The following is a 22,284-nucleotide window of genomic DNA, read 5'->3' on the forward strand; positions in this document are numbered from 1 at the left end:
CTGATTCTGTAAATAGTTTAAATCGTTGAGTATCATACATTTAAACAGCGAAACACGTCTTCTTTTATAATGTCTGTGATCATCTTACATAGTAATAATCACTAACAGTATGAAAAAATGCACAATCTTTAACTGAGTACACTGTAACACAGATGGACAGCTGAAATCTGCTGTTTATCTAGACGAACCAGCTTCATTATGCAGAGTATCTACTCCTTTGCTCAAACTTGGTTTCCCAAAAAAGCCATGGTCATAGCACAGGGGTGGTATCTTTATACCTTAGCTGCCAATACAAATGGTTTTAACTTCACCTGATGAAATAAAATAATTATCTATTCACTCAAAACCTACCATTGAAAAAGAGACACATCCATTTTTAGGGATTTTTTTAGGAATTTTATCAATGCCAATGACATTTTTAAATGTTTATCCTAACAATTTTCAAGGGAAAACAGTCCACAGCATTTATAAATTTTGGGTCACCTCACTGGGAATTGAACCCGAAGTTGGAGACCAGCAACGTTACTCCTTGGTTTTGTTGGTCTGCTTTAAGTTCCCACCGGTTTTTTTTTTTTTTTTTTTTACTACTCTGTAGCCAGTATCAAGAGACCTTGTGAGTACTTGTTTAAAATGCACTATTGGCGATGGTTGACAAGAAAGAATAACTGGATTTCGGACATTAGCCATAGTTATATTTTTCTAACATACGACAGTAGCAGGTAACTGGTGAGTATTTACCCATTATGAGAGGCCGCAACTGGCCCAGAGTGCCATTGGTGTGCTCCAGCAGCAGGTGTAACTCTGAGGCCAGGTTCAGATCCGTGTTACTCAGCACCTGCCTCAGCATCTCTATCAGCAACATCAAAATACAAGGAATGCATAGATAAGTAACGCACTGACAAAACACTTTTTCAATTCACTTAACTCTTACATACAAATGAGATGAGACTAACTAAAACAAGTCACTACGTAAAGTTTGTTACCGGACAAACCCGATTACTTAGGACAAACTAGTTTGGATAGGATATTCTAGTTTTTCCTGACCACACTAGGATAAACTAGTTTGGCCTTATTGATTACAGGCTGAACTGGTTTGGCCTAATAGCGTTAGGATAAAACTAGTTCAGCCTGGTAGAATTGTTAGGCCGAACTAGTTTGGCCTCTGGTATGCGAACGGATAAACTAATGTTGGCCGGGTTCAAGGTCAGGGCCAAAACCCAAGCAGCCGGGTGGTGGGGGTTGCAAGTCTCGACGTGCTCGTCGCATTACATTGTTTGCTCCTACCGCTCACTCTCTCAGTCAGTATCCGCTGTGCGTGGAGTGCGAATATGGAGTGCGTCTTAGTTGTTATTTGGTTGTTCGTTGTGCTTTACACCGTGCTTTGGAGTGTGTGTGTGTGGGAGTATTAGTGTTAGTGAGCTAAGAGAGTGGTACAAGTAACGTATACTTTAGTAGGTGGGACTATGGAGGAAGATTCTGTTAGTGGTGGGCATAGCCAGAAAGAATGGAGAGAAAGATTCATGACTACAGTTTTTACAAAGTGAAAAACGAGAAATCAACACATTTCAACGTATTGACAAAAGATAAAGTACCAACAACTTATAAATGAAGTCAAAACTGCTGCAAACACAGATAAGAAGACCCCGTTGCGCAGCAGAGACGCCTGAAACGATTTGGTGTAATTGACATCGGAGGAGTAAAAAAATTGGTGGCAGCCGGTGTGAGAGAAACCAAGACATCAAGTACTATTTGACGGTTAGATGAACTGTACGATGTTTATCGATGGCTGCTCACGGGGCAGTTGGTCACGGTGGCCGTGATAGAATGCTTGCCGAAACGTCAAAGAAATATGCCAATATTACGAAGGAAGACTAATTTTCCCAGATAAACTAAAGTTGTCTGAAATCATACCTGTATATAAAAAGAAAGACTCCCCTAAGGACATCTCAAACTATCGACCTATCTCTTTATTGAGCAACATTTCAAAAGTCTTTGAAAAGGCAGTACATTCTAGATTAACAAAATTTTTAGAAAGAAAACAAATTAATATGTGATGAGCAGTATGGTTTCAGAAAGAACAGAAATACAGAGTTAGCTATGGTTTCGTTTGTAAATAGTGTTTCAACTTCCTTGGATCAGTCAAAGTATACGCAGGTATATTTTGTGACTTATCAAAAAGCCTTTGATTGCGGTAAAATCATAAATTGCTCCTCTCAAAATTATATCAAATTGGAATTAGGGGTCTAGCTTTGGATTATCTGCAATCATATCTAAATAACAGGAAACAAAGAACCATTATCAATGAGAATTCGCATAGAGTCACATCAGATTGGGAAAATATTCTGTATGGTGGTCCCTCAAGGCTCTATTTTAGGGCCTACCCTTTTTCTTATATATATTAATAATTTTACCAATCGACATACCAAAAACAAACAATTTATTTTATTTGCAGATGATACAAATGTTCTTATTACAGAAAAAAACTTTTTCAATATGGAGGAATCTATAACAAGAAACTTTCAGTTGTTAGAAAATTGGTTTAATTCTACTGGACTTCTGTTAAATCAAACTAAAACCAATATAATAAATTTCAGACTAGTAACAATGGTAATAGCTTCTTAGAAAATTCTGGATTAAATCTAGTGGACTCTCACAAATTTTTAGGTATCAAAATTGACAAAAACTTAAATTGGAAATGCCATGTAAACACCTTGTAAACAAATTGAGTTCGTTTCCGATTTGCAATGAAGATTTTAGTAGAATCCGTATCTATAAACACATGTAAAATTGTATACTTTGCATATATTCAGTCAATTCTTAAGTATGGTATAGTAATATGGGGATCATCTCCTGATTTAAAAAAAGTTTTCATGGCACAAAAAGCAGTGGTAAGAGCAATGATGGGAGCAAACTTCAGAGAAAGCTGCCGTCCTATATTTAAAAAAAGCAAAAATACTTACACTGCCATGTTTATACATATTGGACATTTTTAAATCTGGTCCACAAACATCAAATATTTTTTAGTTCATACACAAACCAGCATACCTATAACACCAGACATAAGGATCTTTTGTTGTTTCCAATTCATAAAACTACCTTATTAGAGAAAAGTCCTTTATATATGGGTATTCGTGTGTACAATAGTTTGCCAACACCATTAAAACATCTTGAAGAAGCTCAATTTATAAATGTATTAAAAAAAAATATTATTGAAAAAAGGCCTATTATAGTACAGATGAGATATTAAATGACAAGAACAATTATATTTTAAATAAATAAATTTATTTTAAACATCCCAGCACATGCACAAGCATAATAAGTGTGTATGTTGAATACTTCTGTCTTACTTTTAGGAAATTCCACTGTTTTTACTTTTAAATTTAACATTGTTTATTAAATTATGACAATGCACCTGTTTGTATTACAAATTGTAATAATTTTCAAATGTAATGTGCAATAAAGACTTTGACTTTGACTTTGAAGAAATACATGTTAGAGTGTTTGAAGAATTCCATGTTTCGTTCCAATTTTGTACAGCCCCTCATCAGTGATATCAATAACAACTCCAATGATATTCCTTAGGTCAACTTTAGACTTGTCCACATCGGGAATGGGTTATCATGACGTTATCTCCAATATTGGCTGGTGGATGTGACTTGTCACTGTGTGATTTCATTTTTTTTTGCTTGCTTTCTTTAGACCTTCAGCAGCGGTTTTTCTTGAATTTTTTATTTTATTTTCAGTTGAGGTATGGGTCTGAACCATATTTTCATCTTCTTCCATTAAGATATCGTCAGCTGTTTCACTTGCAGGTGTTAGGTTATTGTTTATAACCTTTTTAAGATCTTCCTCATCGTTTATATCTTTGAAAATTTCAGAGGGCAGAGATGAAGTAGAAAGTCCGACTCTCTAGGATTCCATGCCGAACATAGCTTTATAAGGAGATTGCTTAATACCAGAATGGAAAGCTCTGTTGTTCATGAAATTGTACATACCGTAACCCTCAGACCACTTTGTTGTCTTGTTATCAGCCATCCAAGATGCGAGCATGTTTTCGATTGTCTTGATTGGCTCTTTCAACTGAGGCCCTGACTTTGGCTGTGCCGAGGTTTTCCATGCACAATTTTCAACTCTGGCTACAACTGTGTTACTTCAGAAATAACTTTATTAACAAATTCTCTTCCATTATCAGAACTGTAGAATACACGGGGCTCCTAAAGTTAAAAAAGATATCATTTCAGTTGGTAGGCAACTTCCTCAGCTCTTTTGCTTTGCAATGGACGAAGCAAAAACAAATTTTGTTAAATGATCTTGGTAAAACCATTTATAAACTTAAATTGGTTATCTGGTTGAGTCTGAAAAATCGATAAGATCAACTTGGCACCTACTATTCATTTCCGAATGTAAAATTGGTTTTACGACCAGACCTCGTTTTCTTTTTGTTTTTTTTCATGTGACATTTACTTGGCACATTGACAGATAAAGCTGTATTCCTTCCTTCGTAATATTGGCATATTTCTTTGACGTTTCGGCAAGCATTCTATCACGGCCACCGTGACCAACTGCCCCGTGAGCAGCATCGATAACATCGTACAGTTCATCTACCGTCAAATAGTACTTGATGTCTTGGTTTCTCTCACCGGCTGCCACCAATTTTTTTACTCCTCCGATGTCAATTACACCAAATCGTTTCAGGCGTCTCTGCTGCAACGGGTGTCTTCTTATCTGTGTTTGCAGCAGTTTTGACTTCATTTATAAGTTGTTGGTACTTATCTTTTGTCAATACGTTGAAATGTGTTGATTTCTCGTTTTCACTTTGTAAAAACTGTAGTCATGAATCTTTCTCTCCATTCTTTCTGGCTATGCCCACCACTAACAGAATCTTCCTCCATAGTCCCACCTACTAAAGTATACGTTACTTGTACCACTCTCTTAGCTCACTAACACTAATACTCCCACACGACACACTCCAAAGCACGGTGTAAAGCACAACGGAACAACCAAATAACAACTAAGACGCACTCATATTCGCACTCCACGCACAGCGGATACTGACCTGAGAGAGTGAGCGGTAGGAGCAAACAATGTAATGCGACGAGCACATCGAGACTTGCAACCCCCACCACCGGCTGCTTGGGTTTGGCCTGACCTTGTTGAACCCGGCCACATTAGTTTATCCGTTCGCTACCAGGCCAAACTAGTTCGGCCTAACAATTCTACCAGGCTGAACTAGTTTTATCCTAACGCTATTAGGCCAAACCAGTTCAGCCTGTAATCAATAAGGCCAAACTAGTTTATCCTAGTGTGGTCAGGAAAAAACTAGAACATCCTAGTCCAAACTAGTTTGTCCTAAAATCGGGTTTGTCCGGTAACATAAACAAACTAACAAACTAAATTACGTTAAACTGGTCAAAAAATACACGGAATGACATCATTCTACTATTGACGAATATAAAAAAAAAACTAACAACTCATGAGTAGGGGTTTATGACCAATTTTGTAACTCTTTTATACAATTTACCGTACCCTATTTATTAATGTATAGGTAATTCCAAATTGAGATTAATACATTGAAAACTGTACTGTGTTAACTCACGGTGAGAGTTAAGTTTGAGTAAGCACTGTAGAAGGGAGAGCCATGATTTACAAGGGTACAGTTTTCTTGGCTTGCTTAATTATTGCTCACGTGTGAAACGGACTTTACAACATTGTCACGGCAACGATGCTTACTGATTCATTTAACCGCAATTTGTAGAAATTTTCACGGTTTTCACATTAAGTTCAAATGCTTATTTAAAGAATTTTCACAGTGAATGAAATTCACAGCTAAATTTACAGAGCCAGAATTAATGAGGGTCCATGACATTGTTCCAACCCGACCAACTTTTGCATCTGAGATTCTAGCGGTTCTCCCTAGACCCTATGATATAATTTCACTGTACTGCATAACTCACCGTGAGAGTTGAGCTTGAGCAAGCACTGCAGAAGAGGCAGCCAGGATTTACGAGGGTCCATGACGTTGTTCCCTCGGTGTGCCAACCCGACCAACTCTTGCATCTGTGATTCTAGCGGTTCTCCCTAGACCCTATGATATAATTTCACTGTACTGTGTAACTCACCGTGAGAGTTGAGCTTGAGCAAACACTGCAGAAGAGGGAGCCAGGATTTACGAGGGTCCATGACGTTGTTCCCTCGGTGTGCCAACCCGACCAACTCTTGCATCTGAGATTCTAGCGGTTCTCCCTGAAAAGTGAAGGCAAGTTTCTCACTATTACAACTAATTACGCAACTATCCATTATCATCGTATATCCTTAAAGTTTATATTTAACTGTAGTTACAATTACAATTTTAATAATTAATTATCCATTTCAAACAATTGACACTATTCAATTTACAAAATGTGCAAACATAAATAAAAATTACTGTCTAGTATAAAAGTGGATGCATTTAACATTTTCACTGTCGAAAACCTCATTTGACGTTGCGCATGGAATTCTACAGACTGCCGACGTCTTTTGACGGCGCCAACTTTTACAATAATAAAAATGCATTTAAACGTATTAGGACTTCATCATTGATAGTCATTCGCTATTTTCCTGTTTATATTTCTTACTCTATGGATTTATGATCTATGAAATGTTGTTGGCAGTCATCTGGAATATTGGGAAAAAGTGGTTTGTTTATAAACTCATCGTCGTGTCGGTCGTTTCTTGTCATTCTGCTATCGTTCTGCTAATTCCTTGTCTGCATTGTTATTGTTTTGCTTGCTAATATACTTTAGTTTACAATGATTGTTTTGTAAGTAAATACAATGGTCATGATAGAATTAAAGACAATAAAGTGCTAGAAGAATACTCAAAATTTCACGTGACAGTAAAAGTGATGATTTTTTTCCAAGATAACACAGATAATGATCCTAATTTTACTACAGATGGACTTTTTGAAATTTTTTTACTCAAATAACAAATAATTATAAGCAAAAGAGTAATAAAAATGTTATTCTTGTGTTTCATAAGTAATTGATTTATTACAGAATTTTACAGTTTATTGTTTATTTTCAGCTTCAGATGAAGATTTTGATGATGGCCCTGAAAAAAGTGGGTTAGGCCTCCACACTAATAAAAAATTGTTAATATAAGTGGATTTCAATTATAAGTATGTGTCGCTGTAGGGACAGTAATGTCAATGCTGACTACAGCAAATAATAATGAGGAATATGTTATAGACTAGTACATGGTGATGTTTTATTTTTTACAAAAAACATTATGTTTTAAAATTTTAAAAAAAGACTAAGTTTGAAAATATTTATGCATGCGCATTTGTGTAGAAAGAGAAAGAACTCAGCTTTAAAAAAATGTAAGTCCCATGATATTCTTATAATTGGTTAAAAAATTATGTATATATATATATATATTTCAAAATCATTCAAAAATGGGTGGCAGTGTAGAAAGTTGTCAAAATTAGGAGGTCGCAGTGAAAGTGTTGAAACTTATTTAGTCTAATGATTTCTTGTGAAAAATTAATAAATTTACAGCTTTAACTTTCTTTTATTTCTTTCCGCATAAGACATGATACCCTTAAGAGTAATTCCATACTTCAACAAAGCATTCAAGGCCTCTTCAGTAAGAGTATTTCTGTTGAAAGCTAAATCATTTTAGTTTTTATTTTTAACAGAAAAAATATGTAAAAATTTGTATTTTCATATATGAAAACAAATTAAATTTTAAGTATATGAAATTGGAAAATTCATGTTTGAAAAAATGTATGTGTATTCAAATACCAAAATACTTAAAATTATGTACAAAAACTTACAACTGTGCACTGCACACTACATATTTTTAACCAACTTAAATTCTAAGGCTACATAGGGGGTTTAAGCTTTACAATGTAGGTCAATTAAAAATATTTTTCTGCTTACATTGATAAAACAAATAAAGAACAAAACCCTCCAGTCTATTGGAATTTTAACGATCTTCTACTAGAAGTGTCCCTTGGATATGGTTGTTTGCCATTTGAACTACAAAGGGTTAAAAATATTTATTAAGAGAAAATTCGAAAAACCTTATTAAAACTAAAATATTGTTGAATGGAACATTGGATTTTTTTAATTGATCGAAGAATTTTTCCTAAGAAAGAAATCAAACACCAACCGCGCTAGTTTTGATGGAAGTCAAAACGAGGTGGTACCAATGTGGATAAAAAATTAAATAACGATGTTTTTCTCAGATTATATTTTTTCTAGATTGAAACACTTAAATCCAACCATCAGACACATTACTGTTATAATAAAATGAGCTGCTTGTAATAAAATGACCTTGAGTTTTTTCTCTGTAAGAACAATGATAAACTCATGCAGTTTTACACCCTTATTTTTTATGAAAGCGTTAAGGGAGATATCTCATTTTGAAGATATTATTATTACGCATCTAAAAGCTTTTTATTTATTTTGTAAATTTTATGCTTTTTTAATAATTAAATGACTAAATGCAAAAAAAGTTTGAGATATTTTTTTCAGAAAAGCAATAAAAATATTGAAAAGAACTAAAAGAGTATTTGGATGCATATTAAAGAGTATTTGGAAGATATCTTTAAAACGAGACACCACCCAAAATTCTAACCAACTAAAAATAAGGTCATAAAAGTGCACGAGATTTAATATTGTTCTTACGGAGCTACAATCAAGATGGCCACCGATACGTCCAGCTCTTAATGGTCTGTATGTGATTAACTGATGCTGATTTAACATTTATTTGCATTCCGTTATAATGTTTTTTAATATAATCCGAGAAAAGTCATCATTTTATATTTTTAGGTCTTTAGATAACAGCCTCCACCAAAACAACATCTGACAGTCAATTTCTAGCTTAGGGGGTAAATTTATCAATCAATTTCAAGAAACGTCATGTTGTGTGCTTATACAGCACACATTGGCTCTTGGGACCTGGACTCCATCGCTAATTTCCTACCTTGTCCATGGAAGAGTGAAGCCTGTTGAGCAGGAGGTCGAAGGCCCCCTGGAGGTCTCCGGAGCGTTCTAATAATACTGCTGTTACTTCGTCCAGCCCTTGCTCGGTTGAGGCCTGCAATCATAGTCATCGTTTGGATCTTTCTACCTGCTTTATTATCTAAGAATGTAACCTGTTTTTCATTGTTGAAAGTAACTTAACCGAAGAACCAGTAAAACTACTTGCTGTTAAGAGGCCAGCAGATATGAATTGGTAAGACTCAAATATTACTCTAGTTTTTAATTATATTTTACTTGGTTTTTACTGTGGTGGTTAATACTGTTATATATAAAACAATAAATATATCATAAATATTGTAAAAAATGTTTTTGATTGGATCGAAAGTTGTACTGTAGTTCTCTGTAGCTTAGTATTTGGTAATATATTCATAGCAGTGAAGAATTAGTGAAATATTCTTTTCATTTTTATTTTATTTAAATAATTCAAATGCATTTTCAAAAGTACAATATAGAGAATTATATGGATGCCCAATACGAATTATTGATATTAACCCCTTCAAGGTTTTTGACGTAATACTAGGTTCATAGCGATTGCATAAAAGTGTGCAACTGACATAATATTACGCATCATTATATTTTTCCTGTTTTATTTTTTATTGGTAAAGCTGTACCAAATGCCGCTTGACCTCCCTCTCAAAAAAAGGACTTGTTTTTGTTTTCAAAGAGTCTGGAAGAGCATTATATAGTTTAATTCCGCTGACTAATAAATGTCTTTCAAAAAACCTTGTTCTATGGGCGGGAATGGTAATTACATTGAAGTGACGTAGATCGTGGCGATGTTGGGTATTATGTGATTTGAAAAGGTGGAGGTTTTTGTGAACAAATGTCACGCAGTTCAAGATATAAATCGATGGGAATGTTGAAACTTTCGCCTCCCTAAAAAACGGACCTACATGAAGTTCTACACGTTCCCAAAAACCGCTCTCAACAACCTTTTCTGGAGTTTGAAAACAAATTTTGTGCATACACTTTCACATCCCCAAACAACTACCGCATATGTGAGAAAGGGGTAGATCAGCCAAGGTCACTCTGGTATCAGCAAACTTTGATAGGTTTCTTATAACGAAAATCACGGAGCTTAGTTTCTTACAGAAGAGCTCAATATGATCGTGGAATCTTAATATATTGTTAATCTGACCGCCAAGAAACTTTTAAACGAGTTACTAGTCAAAATCTCTCTTCATGTCCCAAACGGAATGTAATATGCTCCAAATCCTGAGAACTCCTGATAGTAAAGTTAATCATTTGAGTTTACTTATTATTTACTACAACCTAGTTATGCTGAAACCACTGAGATATTTGGTGTGTTTCTTCAGAAGCCAAACAAATACGGCCTAAACTCTACATACCCAAAAATATTTGTAGAGCCTTTTTTAGTCCACATGTGAATTACCTGGATAGCCTGGTCAAGTTGGATGTTCTTGTTAGCCTGCACCAGAGGTAAGGCCAGCTCTGGATCTAGATGGCAAGTCAGCACAAAGTACCTGGTCATCAGAGGTGGTTCCAGCTCCCCCTCCAACCTTGGACAGAGAACTGACTATGAGCGTTACAGCCGACACACTGCCACATTGTAACTACTTGAGAACTCAATAGTTCAAGTAATCAGTTTTTAACCCTCCGACTGATAACAAGAAACTCACAGAATGATACACTGGTTTTTGTCTTTGCGCAGCATATTTTTCAGATATTTTTTTTTAATATGTACTAAATGCTATAAGTAATAAGTGTTTTCTATCAATTTTTTTTTAGAAACCAGAGACAATTTTAAAATTATAAAAATATGCACTTACTAGAGTATTTTTTTTTTTATTTGTACATAAATTCAAAAACGTGTATTGTAAACTTTTTGTTTTCCAAGTTTCACTCCATGTCACTTTCACATGACTTGAGATAATAAAATACAATAAATGTAAAAAATATACATAGTTTTCTAGTGAACAAAAGGATTATAACATACTAGCTGTTCCCTGCGGCTTCGCACGCTTTTTTTTAGCTTTGCCCGTGTATGTGCATTTTTGGTTCAAGTGAATTATATTGGCAACGCCGATGTAGAGTTTACCTTGTTGACACTATCAAGAAAATCTGCCAAAAGTGTATGTTTATAGCCATTTTACACGTACATGTACTTAATAATAAAGTGGTCTAACATTCAAGCTATAAGGCCAAACAGAAATTCATTTCAAAGACAAATAATATCCATAAAAACTTAGCGCCTTCACATAGTGTGTGGTTATTATACACAACTATCTCGTAATAATTGTAGTTTACAATGTGCAGGCGCTTTGATAACTTATATATTTTGCAGCGCCTCCTGGTGGTGAGTTACATCAATGGGCATAGCATATAAAACTTCTACGTGAAAAAATACATATACATACAAATTTTCATAATGATCGGTCAAATAGTTTCTGAGTCTATAAAGGACAAACACACAAACATTCATTTATATATATATATATATATATATATATATATATATATATATATATATATATAGATATAGATATAGATATATACGCTTATTTACAACAAAAAAAGTTTTTTGATCAAAATTTAAAGTATGTACTACTTTATTGGCAGTACGCATCTATTAATTGGTGTTTGATGAATTCTTCGGGCAAGAGGAATATCAGATAATGATGAATTGTTGTCACTGCCATTATATCAATTTAATTTGTTCACAACCCAACTCACATTCCACTGGTTTATAATCATCCAGAATACCTGACAACAAATCTGACAAAGAAATACCATCATGCACTTCATTTGCCGATATGTCACTTCCATCATCAGAACTAATATTTTCATTATCCAATAGTTCACGTATATTATTTGAACGAGGATCGCCTATTTCACAACACAACAATAAATTATAAACAAGTAGCCTAAATAATAACTTAACAACAGTGGCAACAAAGAGAATAATGAACTGTACAATCATAAAGAAATAAAAATCATGTCGTTTTCTACAGCTATACGTGTTATACATAATGAAAAACTTTCATATTTTTATCTCCAAATGTTTATAAAAGGACCTGATCACAAAATTGCCTAAATTTCTTTAAATGCCTGCAATTTCTCAATTGCAAAATTTAACAATAGTGGAGTTTACAAATTAAATTGCAATGATTGTCAAAACCACTATATTGGACAAACCAGCCGATCCTTCAAAATTAGATTTAATGAATATATAAAATCGTTGAAGACATCATCAAATTCAAAATATGCTGACCACTTAAATGACACCATCCATAAATACATAAACATTAAAAACAATCTTGAAATTTTACATAAATGCAAAAAAAGTCACCTATTATTAACTTTAGAACATTTTGAAATTTACAAAAGTGCCAAAATCAATCCTAATGTACTATTAAATGATAAAGTATATTATCATTGTTTGATTTTATAACAAAAAATGTATTATTCAATAGACTTTGAACAATATAAATTAATCACATATAAAATTAAGTACAAAAATTTAGCCACCAAGGTAGTTAAAAACATATTATAGTTTGGTTTCAATTATTTATTTACTCCATTTACCTTAACCTACATGTACCTGATGACAAATTTGTTGAATTTGAAATGTACATTGTACAAATAAAACATATAAAAAGTGTTAAAAGGTTTATTATTATATATTCATTCTTATTACACTATTTCCTTCTGTGTGACAATCAAGTTGAACAATAAACCGAGAACGAAATAAAATAGTTTTTTTAAGTAACTGTTGCTCTGCTTCATCCTATTTTGCTCATTTTGACAAGTCTTATAGAGAAGGTTTGATGGGAAACAAATGTACTGAAATTCAAAAGGAAACCAGAAGAAGGAGCTATACACTGTCAGATCAAGCCTTGTAAAAACAATCTACACTATTCCTGATATCGATTCCTGGTGATTAACTGTTTAGACACCTTGCTACATGTAACGAGATATTATTGTTCATACTTACAGAACACCCTTGAGGAATAGGTAGAGCTGCTTGTCCGACAGAAGAGGGACAATGTCAGGAATGATCTGGGAGAAATGTCTCTGCACCATGTGGCCTGTCTCTGTCGCGTCTATGTCCAACAGACCCTGCGGGAGAGTATACAACACGAATAGTTGGACAATTTGGAAACACAATGCTACATTATACAAAACCTCTGAAACAATGGCTTTTGTTCACTATTCACTAACTGCTGTTGTTACACACAAAGTGATTTATTCAATTGTGAAATTGTTTATACGATATTTTTTTTTTTTTATTTATTCTTTGAAATGACAACAATTACAAATCATTTTATTCTTAAATACAAAAACCCTATTGGGTTTGTCTCCATTTCACTAGATATACTAATTACTTATTTTATGCTTTAAATTAATTTGTGGTCAAGTCCATGCAGTTTTATTACAAGAGTAAACACCTCACCAATAATGCAGTTACAATATAAAAAATAATAAATACAAATTTCAAATTAACATATCAAAATTTCTCAAGAAAAACAATAGCAATAATTAATTAACATTTATAAAAAATAACTTAATCCTAACAACAATAAATAAATATTCAAGGATAACAATAACAACAAACAGAAGAAACAAATATAAAATATGCATAATTTAACTCACAATAACAATATACCCAAAAACATGTTTAAAGCTCAGATAAAATCATTCAAAGAACAAATAAATAAATATATATAAGTTACCTTAATTGTATTTGAAAATTATTTTTAATAACATTTATAATAACAATCGTAACAAAACTATCAACAACAACCAATAATATTAAATTTCATTTTTTCCATAACAACTCTTTTAATGCAACTTTAAACAATTTACAACTCTTAGCATTTTTAACATTGTTTGGAAGCATGTTAAAAACTGTAGGCACATAAACTTCCAGAGTTCTACTTCCATATTTGTTGCTGAATTTAGGTACAACAAGATAGTTTTTTCTTACTGAGTAAGGATATGGATACATTCATCCACTGCATACGATATCTCTATATCCATAAACTTTGTTTGGTTGCAAATACTTCGAAATTATGTTTTAAACATATTCACTTGTAATGATTAGATGTTAATGTACACATATGTACATACTTGTATTTCAGCTATATTACTGAATTTTTCTAAACATTTTTATACCCACTATCTTAATGAAACCATATTTTTATCCTGAGGGAAAGAGACAATCGTCTCCGCACTTAGTCCTAAAAGGACCTTTGCGCCTCCCTAACTTGTATTTATATCCTCAGAATCTGAGACTTTTCAAGAAGCTGATCTGATTTGAGAGCTCCTGTTCTCTGATGTCCATGGGGCTGAGGAGATATGCCCCTAGGAATTTTTTCTGAATTTTTGATAAGGCACGATAGTTTAGCCAAATATGCTCTGCTGATTCCTCCTCTTCTCCGCAGAGTCTGCAGTCATCAGTCTGGCTAAGGCCCACCTTCGTAAGATGTTTTCTTAGGGGGTCATGCCCTGTCAACATCCCTAATATCAGTCTTATATCCTCCTTACTCTGATCTAGAAAAGATGCCCACCCTTTAGCATAAGGAGAGATAAACCTTTTAGAATGTCTTAATCCCAAGGCCCTACTCCAATAGTTTCTTACCCTCTTTTCCCAATAATTTAAAAGAGCTATGCTGTTGGAGAAAGCTATCTCGAAACCTGGCTCAGGCCCCACCATAATGGACTTCGCTCCCTTTTTGGATAGGATATTTGCTTTTTCATTTCCATGAATGCCTTATGGAACCTTACAAGATGTATAAAACGTTTAAAAACAACATTGCTGTAAAACGCTTTTCCGTTTCGCTCCATAGTATCTATTCATTTTCTTTTCTAAACTTTAAACAGCCACCATTGCAAGACCTTAAAACATATCAACAAATGTGTAAGAGTAAAAATTGATTAAATTTGCTTAATATTGTCAAAAACCTTGCTTTTTTTGGATACGTAGGGAAAAATAGTCTGGATAAAACTGTTGCATAAATGCAAACTGCCACAATCATTAAACTTCTTATTGGTTGATAATATTCAATGAAATATACTTAAATTATTGAACTGTAACAGCACATTTAACTAATATTTGGAAATTAAGCATACCATTTTTTTGATACTTTGTAGTAAGTAAACACATATATTTGTTAATAATTATTTTTGTCAAAAATTATTAATTATTTTTATCAAAAATTATTTTATTACTTTGTTTTGATTCCAAAGTTTGTATCAAAAATTTGATTTATAATCTGAATCCAAATATATTTTCTGCAAACCCTACCATTCAAAAAATTAATTTATAAATATTAATACGCTGTTCAAGAGTGTAAGTTATACAGTATCGACTCCTAGTTGGGTTATAATTAATAAGGCTGAAAGCTATGGATGGTTACTAATTGATAGGAAGATTTGCAGACATGTTGAAAACTATCTTCTTGGGTCCACTGATTAAAAGTACACATAATTAGAAATTTTCAATTGCACTGCAGTCTTTTACAACCAATAGATAGCATTCTCGTTCACCAAAATTAACTAGAATGCTCTCTACTGGTTGAGAAAGATTTCAGTATGATCAACACAATCTAATTATGTGTACTTTAACGTGTTCTTCCAATCAGTGGATCCTAAAAGTTAGTTTTCAAGGGTTTCGTTTCTCTTGTAGTTAGTTGTAACAAACTAACGTAAGATAGCGTATTTATGTATATTAAAACATACTGTCTATTTTAAAAGTACAGGAGGTGTTCAAAAGTACACAGGTCCCTTGACAGTTTGTTTTTTTTAGGTTCGTTTTGATTAACCCTTGCTCGGCCACACGCCTCGAGACACCGCGACGAGAAGCCTGGTCTTAAAGTACAACGGCTGTGTCTCTACGCTCTATGTTGAAATGCTTCGTGCTGCAATAATCTATCGGCAGTAGTATTGTCTTTTTAACAATTATATACATGTTTTTATCAATATTCCTTCCAATCTGTGCTCTTTTTATCCCATAACTATTGCAATCAGCTAGAGAATTACTAAGTATTATAACAGGGTTGGCTACAGGAGTCCAATAATGAAATTCCCTGACTTTTCCCTGATTTCCAGACCAAATGTTTCATTTTTCCCTGACTTTTTTCGACGCAATCTCCAGGGTTTTTGGCAATTAATGGGTGGAAAAAAAGCGGTGTTGAGGCTAACAGGGTGGCAAATATAAAAAAGCAAAAAATAAAGTGAACACAGTTTAATACGTACAAAAAGATTGACTTAAATGATCTTTTACAACACAGAAGTAAAATATGCGCCGCGTCGTCTGCAGGCTTGGACTCGGCGCGGCGGCAGTAAGTTTATTTGTGTAAAGGGATTTTATATTTTTCCCTGACCAACGTCGAAATTCCCTGACTTGAGACCGGATTCCCTGACTTTTCCCTGACTTCCCTGACCTGTAGCATCCCTGTATAAATAAAAATAGATTTCAACTAAAAGTTTCGTAATTACCAATAGATTTTTATCAAACACATTTTCTTATAAATTTTATAAGGCCTATTATTTAAAAAAATGCAAATTAGTACATCATCTGCATACACCTCATAAGCCTAACAAGTTGTATAATACCACAGTATCGTAGAACAATAAATAAACTTTACAAAAATGGAAAATATCACAGTTTTATTCAAATTTTAGAGACAAACAAATGTTAATAGGTGTGTTCTTGTGGCAGAGTACCAGAATTGATTCACCAGGACCACTGGGTTTGATTATGGAGCTTATGTACATTTCAAAGTCATGACCACCTTAATTTTTGTCCATAGTCAACATGTTAATCTCAAACCATTTTATTCCATTATATTGTGTCACAGAAATGTAGTCATCCGCTTCTTTTTTTATGGTTTAATTATGTGCATCCAAATTTATTTTTGGAATAAAAATGTTTGTTTAAAATAATTAATCATAATCCATAAGTGGATGAGAATGAATACTGACGTCAATGTTGTCGAGCACCGCGGACTGCAGGTCGGACTTGTGCGAAGACTGCTCTATGTAGTTGAACACCCTGTGTTTCCTGCCGTTGTCCAGCAGATAGCACTTGAGTACCTGCCGGTGTTCGCCCCTGCGCTCGTGTAGAGTGGCGCACACCTGATAGCTGTAACACCACACTAGAAGGTAGTACCGAGTACAGGATGTTGACTACATGGAGTACATGGAGATTGACTCTCATGAAGGGATCGAAAACTGGAGGGATGGGGGAATAAATAAACAGACAGAAGAAAAAAGATAATCATTAAAATGTATCATATGTTTACTTGGATTAACCTCTTCAATTCAATTTAAGGTCGGGACACACATACCCGCACCGCGCCCAACACGTGAAACGGCCGAGTGTCGGTGTGGGCTCGGCTCAGTTACTGTGAGGCTACACATGTCCGTATGATGTACAAGTGCAAAAATCTTGCTGCTTGTACTAGAGCATATTTCTTTTGGATTTTAAAGTGACAGATACTTAAAAAATGTTCAGCAGGTAAAAAAGTAGTTACTTAGTCATTTTGTAAGTTTTTTTTTATTATAACTAGTAAAACATACTAAATATTTGTAAAATATATACTAGAGTATAATGTTTTTATTCTATTTTTCTATTTCGGCCTTTATTCTATTCCAGCAAGCACTGCCAGATCGTACCAGAACATATTTTGCATGTGAGTAAAATTGTCAATCATGAGGCAATCTTAATTTAAACCCTTTCGATCCCAACGTCCGCATGCGCGGACGTCACAAATTAATCGTGTTAAAATAAAACTGACACTTGCACTACGGCAACATGTTCACAAAGATTTTATCTTTGTAACAAAGTTGTAAAGTAAAATTTATACAGTATTTTACAAATGCTATAGAACATTATAACCAGTGATGTTGCAACTTGCTATATTTTTATTTGTAAATCAGCTGTAAATGACAACTAACTACGCAGTTTATTGTTGAGTGAGCATTGCATTGTCATTTGGCTTTATTACTTAGTTATTTCAGTATTTTACTTTATATGTTTATATTTCTTTAATTTCAGTGTTTTATTCAATGTCAAACCAATGTAGTTTGACTTTTACTAATAATCTTAAATAATTTTTCAATTCTTCAAATACGTATAAATTTTAAAACGTTCTATATTTTATTTATTCACTGAGACAAATTAATCATATACAGAGGGGTTGCTCATTTTTAACTGTACAATTGTATAAAATAAACATGTAAGTGCTTACTATTTTTTAATATGTAAAAAAAACTAATAAAATGTAAAAATGTTAGAAAAAATGTATAAAAAGTTATTTTAGCACAAAAAATTGCATGAGTGAGTATATTTAACACAGTAATTATTGCCTAATTTAACCCTTTTAGGACGAGCGGACTATTAATAGTCCGCACTAGTTTTGCCGAAGAAGACGATGCGGGCTTTCAATAGTCCGCACTAGTTTTAACCGAAGAAGACGAGCGACTTTTATGTGCCCGCCGGTTTACGTTTGCATAATACTCACGTAATATCGAAAATACGATGAACAAAATTAGTTTTCCTTGTAGAGGCACATCCTGAGACAGGAAATGGAGTATTTCGGAACTTAATCTTGGCCAAACAATACAACATATGTCTATTTTTAGAACAGCTGCACGTGAGCGCCTATTGTAGTGCCAGTCGGCGGAGCGCGCCAATTCCGTCTAGTTTGTTTTACATTCAGTCAGTCACAGTGCGGTCGCGTTGACTATAGTTGATTGTTTCAGATCAGTTATAAACTTAGTGTTTATAGATTTATAGTGAAATGTGTTTTTGTTCAACTTCTTTTGTGAATATGGATCAATTTAACTTAGCTGATCACAGCAGTGAACTGGACCGAGAGTTACAATACTCAGAAAGTGCATCTGAACATTCTAGTTCTGATTTTGTAGACGACACGGACGAAGACCCTGACTTCCAGCTTGAAGATATATTTTTATGACTCTGAAGATTTTATTAACCCCCACACCATCCCCGCCCAAAAATATTAGGTTACCCGTGAGTATACCTTCACATGAATCTGACAGCGAATCTGACAATGTTGACAGTAGGCCTAATGCTGGAAATAGGAGAGTATTGAGCAGTTCTGATGACGACGATGATGATAATTGAAAGTGATTGGGAGGAAGTAGTTGAGAGTAGCCCACCTAACATTGAACACCATTTTGACTATCAAGGAAACTCCTGGTCCAAAACATATACCACAAAAATGCAATAAAACCTATTGATTTTTTTAATTTATTTTTTACTACCGGACTGATTGAATTGTTTGTCAATGAGACAAACAGATATGCAGAATCTTTTCTCAGGATGAAAGGAGACACCCTTTCTCCAAGAAGTCGTTTCCGGTCCTGGTTGCCTGTCACTGGTCCCAGAAATGCGTATATTTATAGCTACAATTCTTAACATGGGTTTGGTAAAAAAACCAACGATAAAGTCGTACTGGAGTAAAACTTGCTCTGAAACACCATGGTTTACACGAGTATTTTCACGTGACCGATTTGAAAATCTGTTATCTTTTTTTCACATGGTAGACACGTCAAAAGTTGCAAAACCCAATGAGCCAAATTATGATGCCTGCGCTAGATTTCAACCAATTTTTGACCATTGTAACAGATTATTTCCTTTTATTATTTATGTAACCAGCAAGTATCAATCGATGAGAGTATGATCGGCACTAAAAATCAAACCAGTTTAATGCAATACATGCCTAATAAACATCACCATAGGTGGGGTATCAAGTTATGGGCACTTTGTGATTCGGTATCCAAATATTGTGTTTAAATTCTTTTGTTATAAAGGAAAGGCGTCCAATGAAGATAAAGAGCAAATGAAAAAGTATGGTCTTGGTCCCTCTATTGTGATGAAGCTATTAGAAGCAGCAAACTATCTACGAAAACTATCATGTGTTTATTGACAACTTTTTTACCAGCATTCAATTGGCCAATGTTTTGTACAGCCAGGAAAACATTGTAACCGGTACCATTCGCAGAAATAGGAAAGGGTTTACCACAAAGTATTAAAAAAGAAGTTCAGTGTTGGAGAAAAGTTGTACAACAAAAAAAGAAATCTGGTTGCGTTGGCATACCGCGAAAAGAAAACCCAAAAATTGCCCGTTTTATTAGTCTCAACAAACACTACCATAACATCTGAAGAAATTACCAAACGTCGCCGTGGGAGAATTATAAATGAAATAAAAACCATCAATTGTGGCTTCCTACAACAAGTTCATGGCGGGATAGACGCCTTTGACATGATGATGTGTGTATATATTGACGAGAGACGCACAATAAAATATTGGAAGAAGGTTACATTTAACTTGTTTTCTAGAATGTTATTAAATGCGTATATTCTCTACACACTAAAATGCAAAGAAATACAAATAAAAACCTATGCCAAGATTTTCCATTTATTGAAAATGTTATAGGGGATATTTCTAAATCTTGGCTTGATATGCGTAATGGCGCTGGGGATAACCAAGTCAATGGTAACCGTCAAAACAAGGAATTAGTAAAACTTTCTCCAAATCAACAAAAAACTTGCTGGGTTTGTTCAGAAAAAGGTGGACATAGTCAACAATCAAGAAAAAGGAAACGAGCCTCCTATATTTGTTCAATTTGCAAGGAAGGGTGTCACCCGATTTGCTTTCCAAAACATACATGTGCTAACTAATTAGACCATTGTTGTATATAGTGTATATATTTTTGTGAGTGTTTTATAGTGTTTCTTAGCAATACTACATATTTCAATACCTGTGGATAAATTTGACCTGTTAACCACATTATATGGTAAGTAAAACCACTTTAATTGTTTGACTTTTATTTTAGTCCCGTTTTATATAATTTGGTACTTTGTAGTAATGTAAGTTTTTTTTGTTGTAAAACAATTATTTCTCAACCAATGTTAATAAAATTTTGTATTTAAAACTGAAAACTATGTAAGAAACATAGTAATATTAGTTCCCACAGTAAAAAAATTTTTTTTTATCATAGTAAACTGAAGCCAAACTAATAAAATAAAAAAATAAAATAAAAATTCTAAAATTTTATTTAATTTTTAATTTTTCTGGTTATTGTAAATAGTAATAAATGCTACCATATTGTAGACAATTTAATTATGTACATGTGGATAAAAAATGGTGTAAGGACAATTTAAAATAATGGACTTATAATATATTTATCAAACTACTACATTTTGCCCAATTTCACCGTCGTCTTCTTTGGTATGTTCGCTATGAAATATGGTCACGTCAAAAAATGCGTACCTAAAAAATAACCAAAATTTTTGTCGTCCTAAAAGGGTTAATATATTTCGTACTGAATAAATTAAATGTTTAATTATAATTTTTTACGAAAAACTAATCTTTTACAGAAATGAGCAAAATAATAGTAGTAATTTAAGCAAATACATTTCAGTAATTTAAATTAAAAGGAGTTAGTTTTTGAGGATATTTTGCAAAAAATGGCCGGGATTGATAGAGTTAAATATATTGGTACCATAAACAGTTGCACCAACTATGAATGGCGATAGGTTAATGAAACGCAATCACCGTCTGAAACCGCCGATAGCTACTTACAACTCTGCCGAGCGTGCGAGCGCGAGCAGGTCCTGGTGAGTGTAATGTGCCAGCCCTCCGGCCGCCATCAGCTGACTGAACGCAGCTTGGCGCTCGCTGTGAGTGCTGTCCTGGCCTGGCGCAGTGAGATGTGCCACCACGCGCTCAAACAGCTTGGTGTCCACGCGGAGCACACAGTGCGAGCGCGACAGCTGACTGGCAAGAAACGTGAAGAGCCACCCCACCTGCGTTGACTGACGACAGAGGAAATAAACCATGTTATTAAATATATAATAGTTGGCAACACTGATGTGTATCAATTACTCTCAAACATTATCACTGGTGCAGAATTAGATGTGTCAGAATGTAAGTTCTAGATACTTCAGGACTCACATTCTGCCTGCTTGGGAAAATAAAAACTTGAGTTCTTCGAGGCATACATGTGAACTTTAACCCTTTTGCTCCCAGTAAATATGTGACAACACGGTATTTCCCAGAATCCTAAGACCAAATTAATAAATTTGTAGTGTTTCAGTTAAAAATTTATATAGATTATATAGATATTTTAGTTATGCTTTTAATAAAATGTTCTATTCATTAATTTGCTTAATATTATATTTACTTATTCTTAAAATACTTTTAAAAAAACAACTTATTTTATTTTGAAATTATAATGAAATAACAATAGCAAAAATAATTGT

The 22,284-nt window shown here is 33.9% G+C and overlaps 1 protein-coding gene across 2 annotated transcripts in view; it reads right to left on the reverse strand.

Annotated features, from left to right (window-relative positions):
- Window positions 1–22,284, reverse strand: part of LOC124367258 (vacuolar protein sorting-associated protein 8 homolog) — a 66,321-nt gene that overhangs the window by 7,809 nt on the left and 36,228 nt on the right. For both annotated transcript variants that reach the window (XM_046823957.1, XM_046823958.1), the window contains 7 exons: window positions 21,605–21,837; window positions 16,974–17,133; window positions 12,982–13,106; window positions 10,420–10,546; window positions 8,968–9,081; window positions 6,120–6,243; window positions 739–849 (listed from right to left, as the gene is read on the reverse strand). In XM_046823957.1, the coding sequence (XP_046679913.1) occupies window positions 739–849; window positions 6,120–6,243; window positions 8,968–9,081; window positions 10,420–10,546; window positions 12,982–13,106; window positions 16,974–17,133; window positions 21,605–21,837 (994 nt within the window). The remainder of the gene's footprint in view (window positions 1–738; window positions 850–6,119; window positions 6,244–8,967; window positions 9,082–10,419; window positions 10,547–12,981; window positions 13,107–16,973; window positions 17,134–21,604; window positions 21,838–22,284) is intronic.

This window comes from Homalodisca vitripennis, chromosome 8, assembly GCF_021130785.1.
Source record: "Homalodisca vitripennis isolate AUS2020 chromosome 8, UT_GWSS_2.1, whole genome shotgun sequence".
Lineage (NCBI taxonomy): Eukaryota > Metazoa > Arthropoda > Insecta > Hemiptera > Cicadellidae > Homalodisca > Homalodisca vitripennis.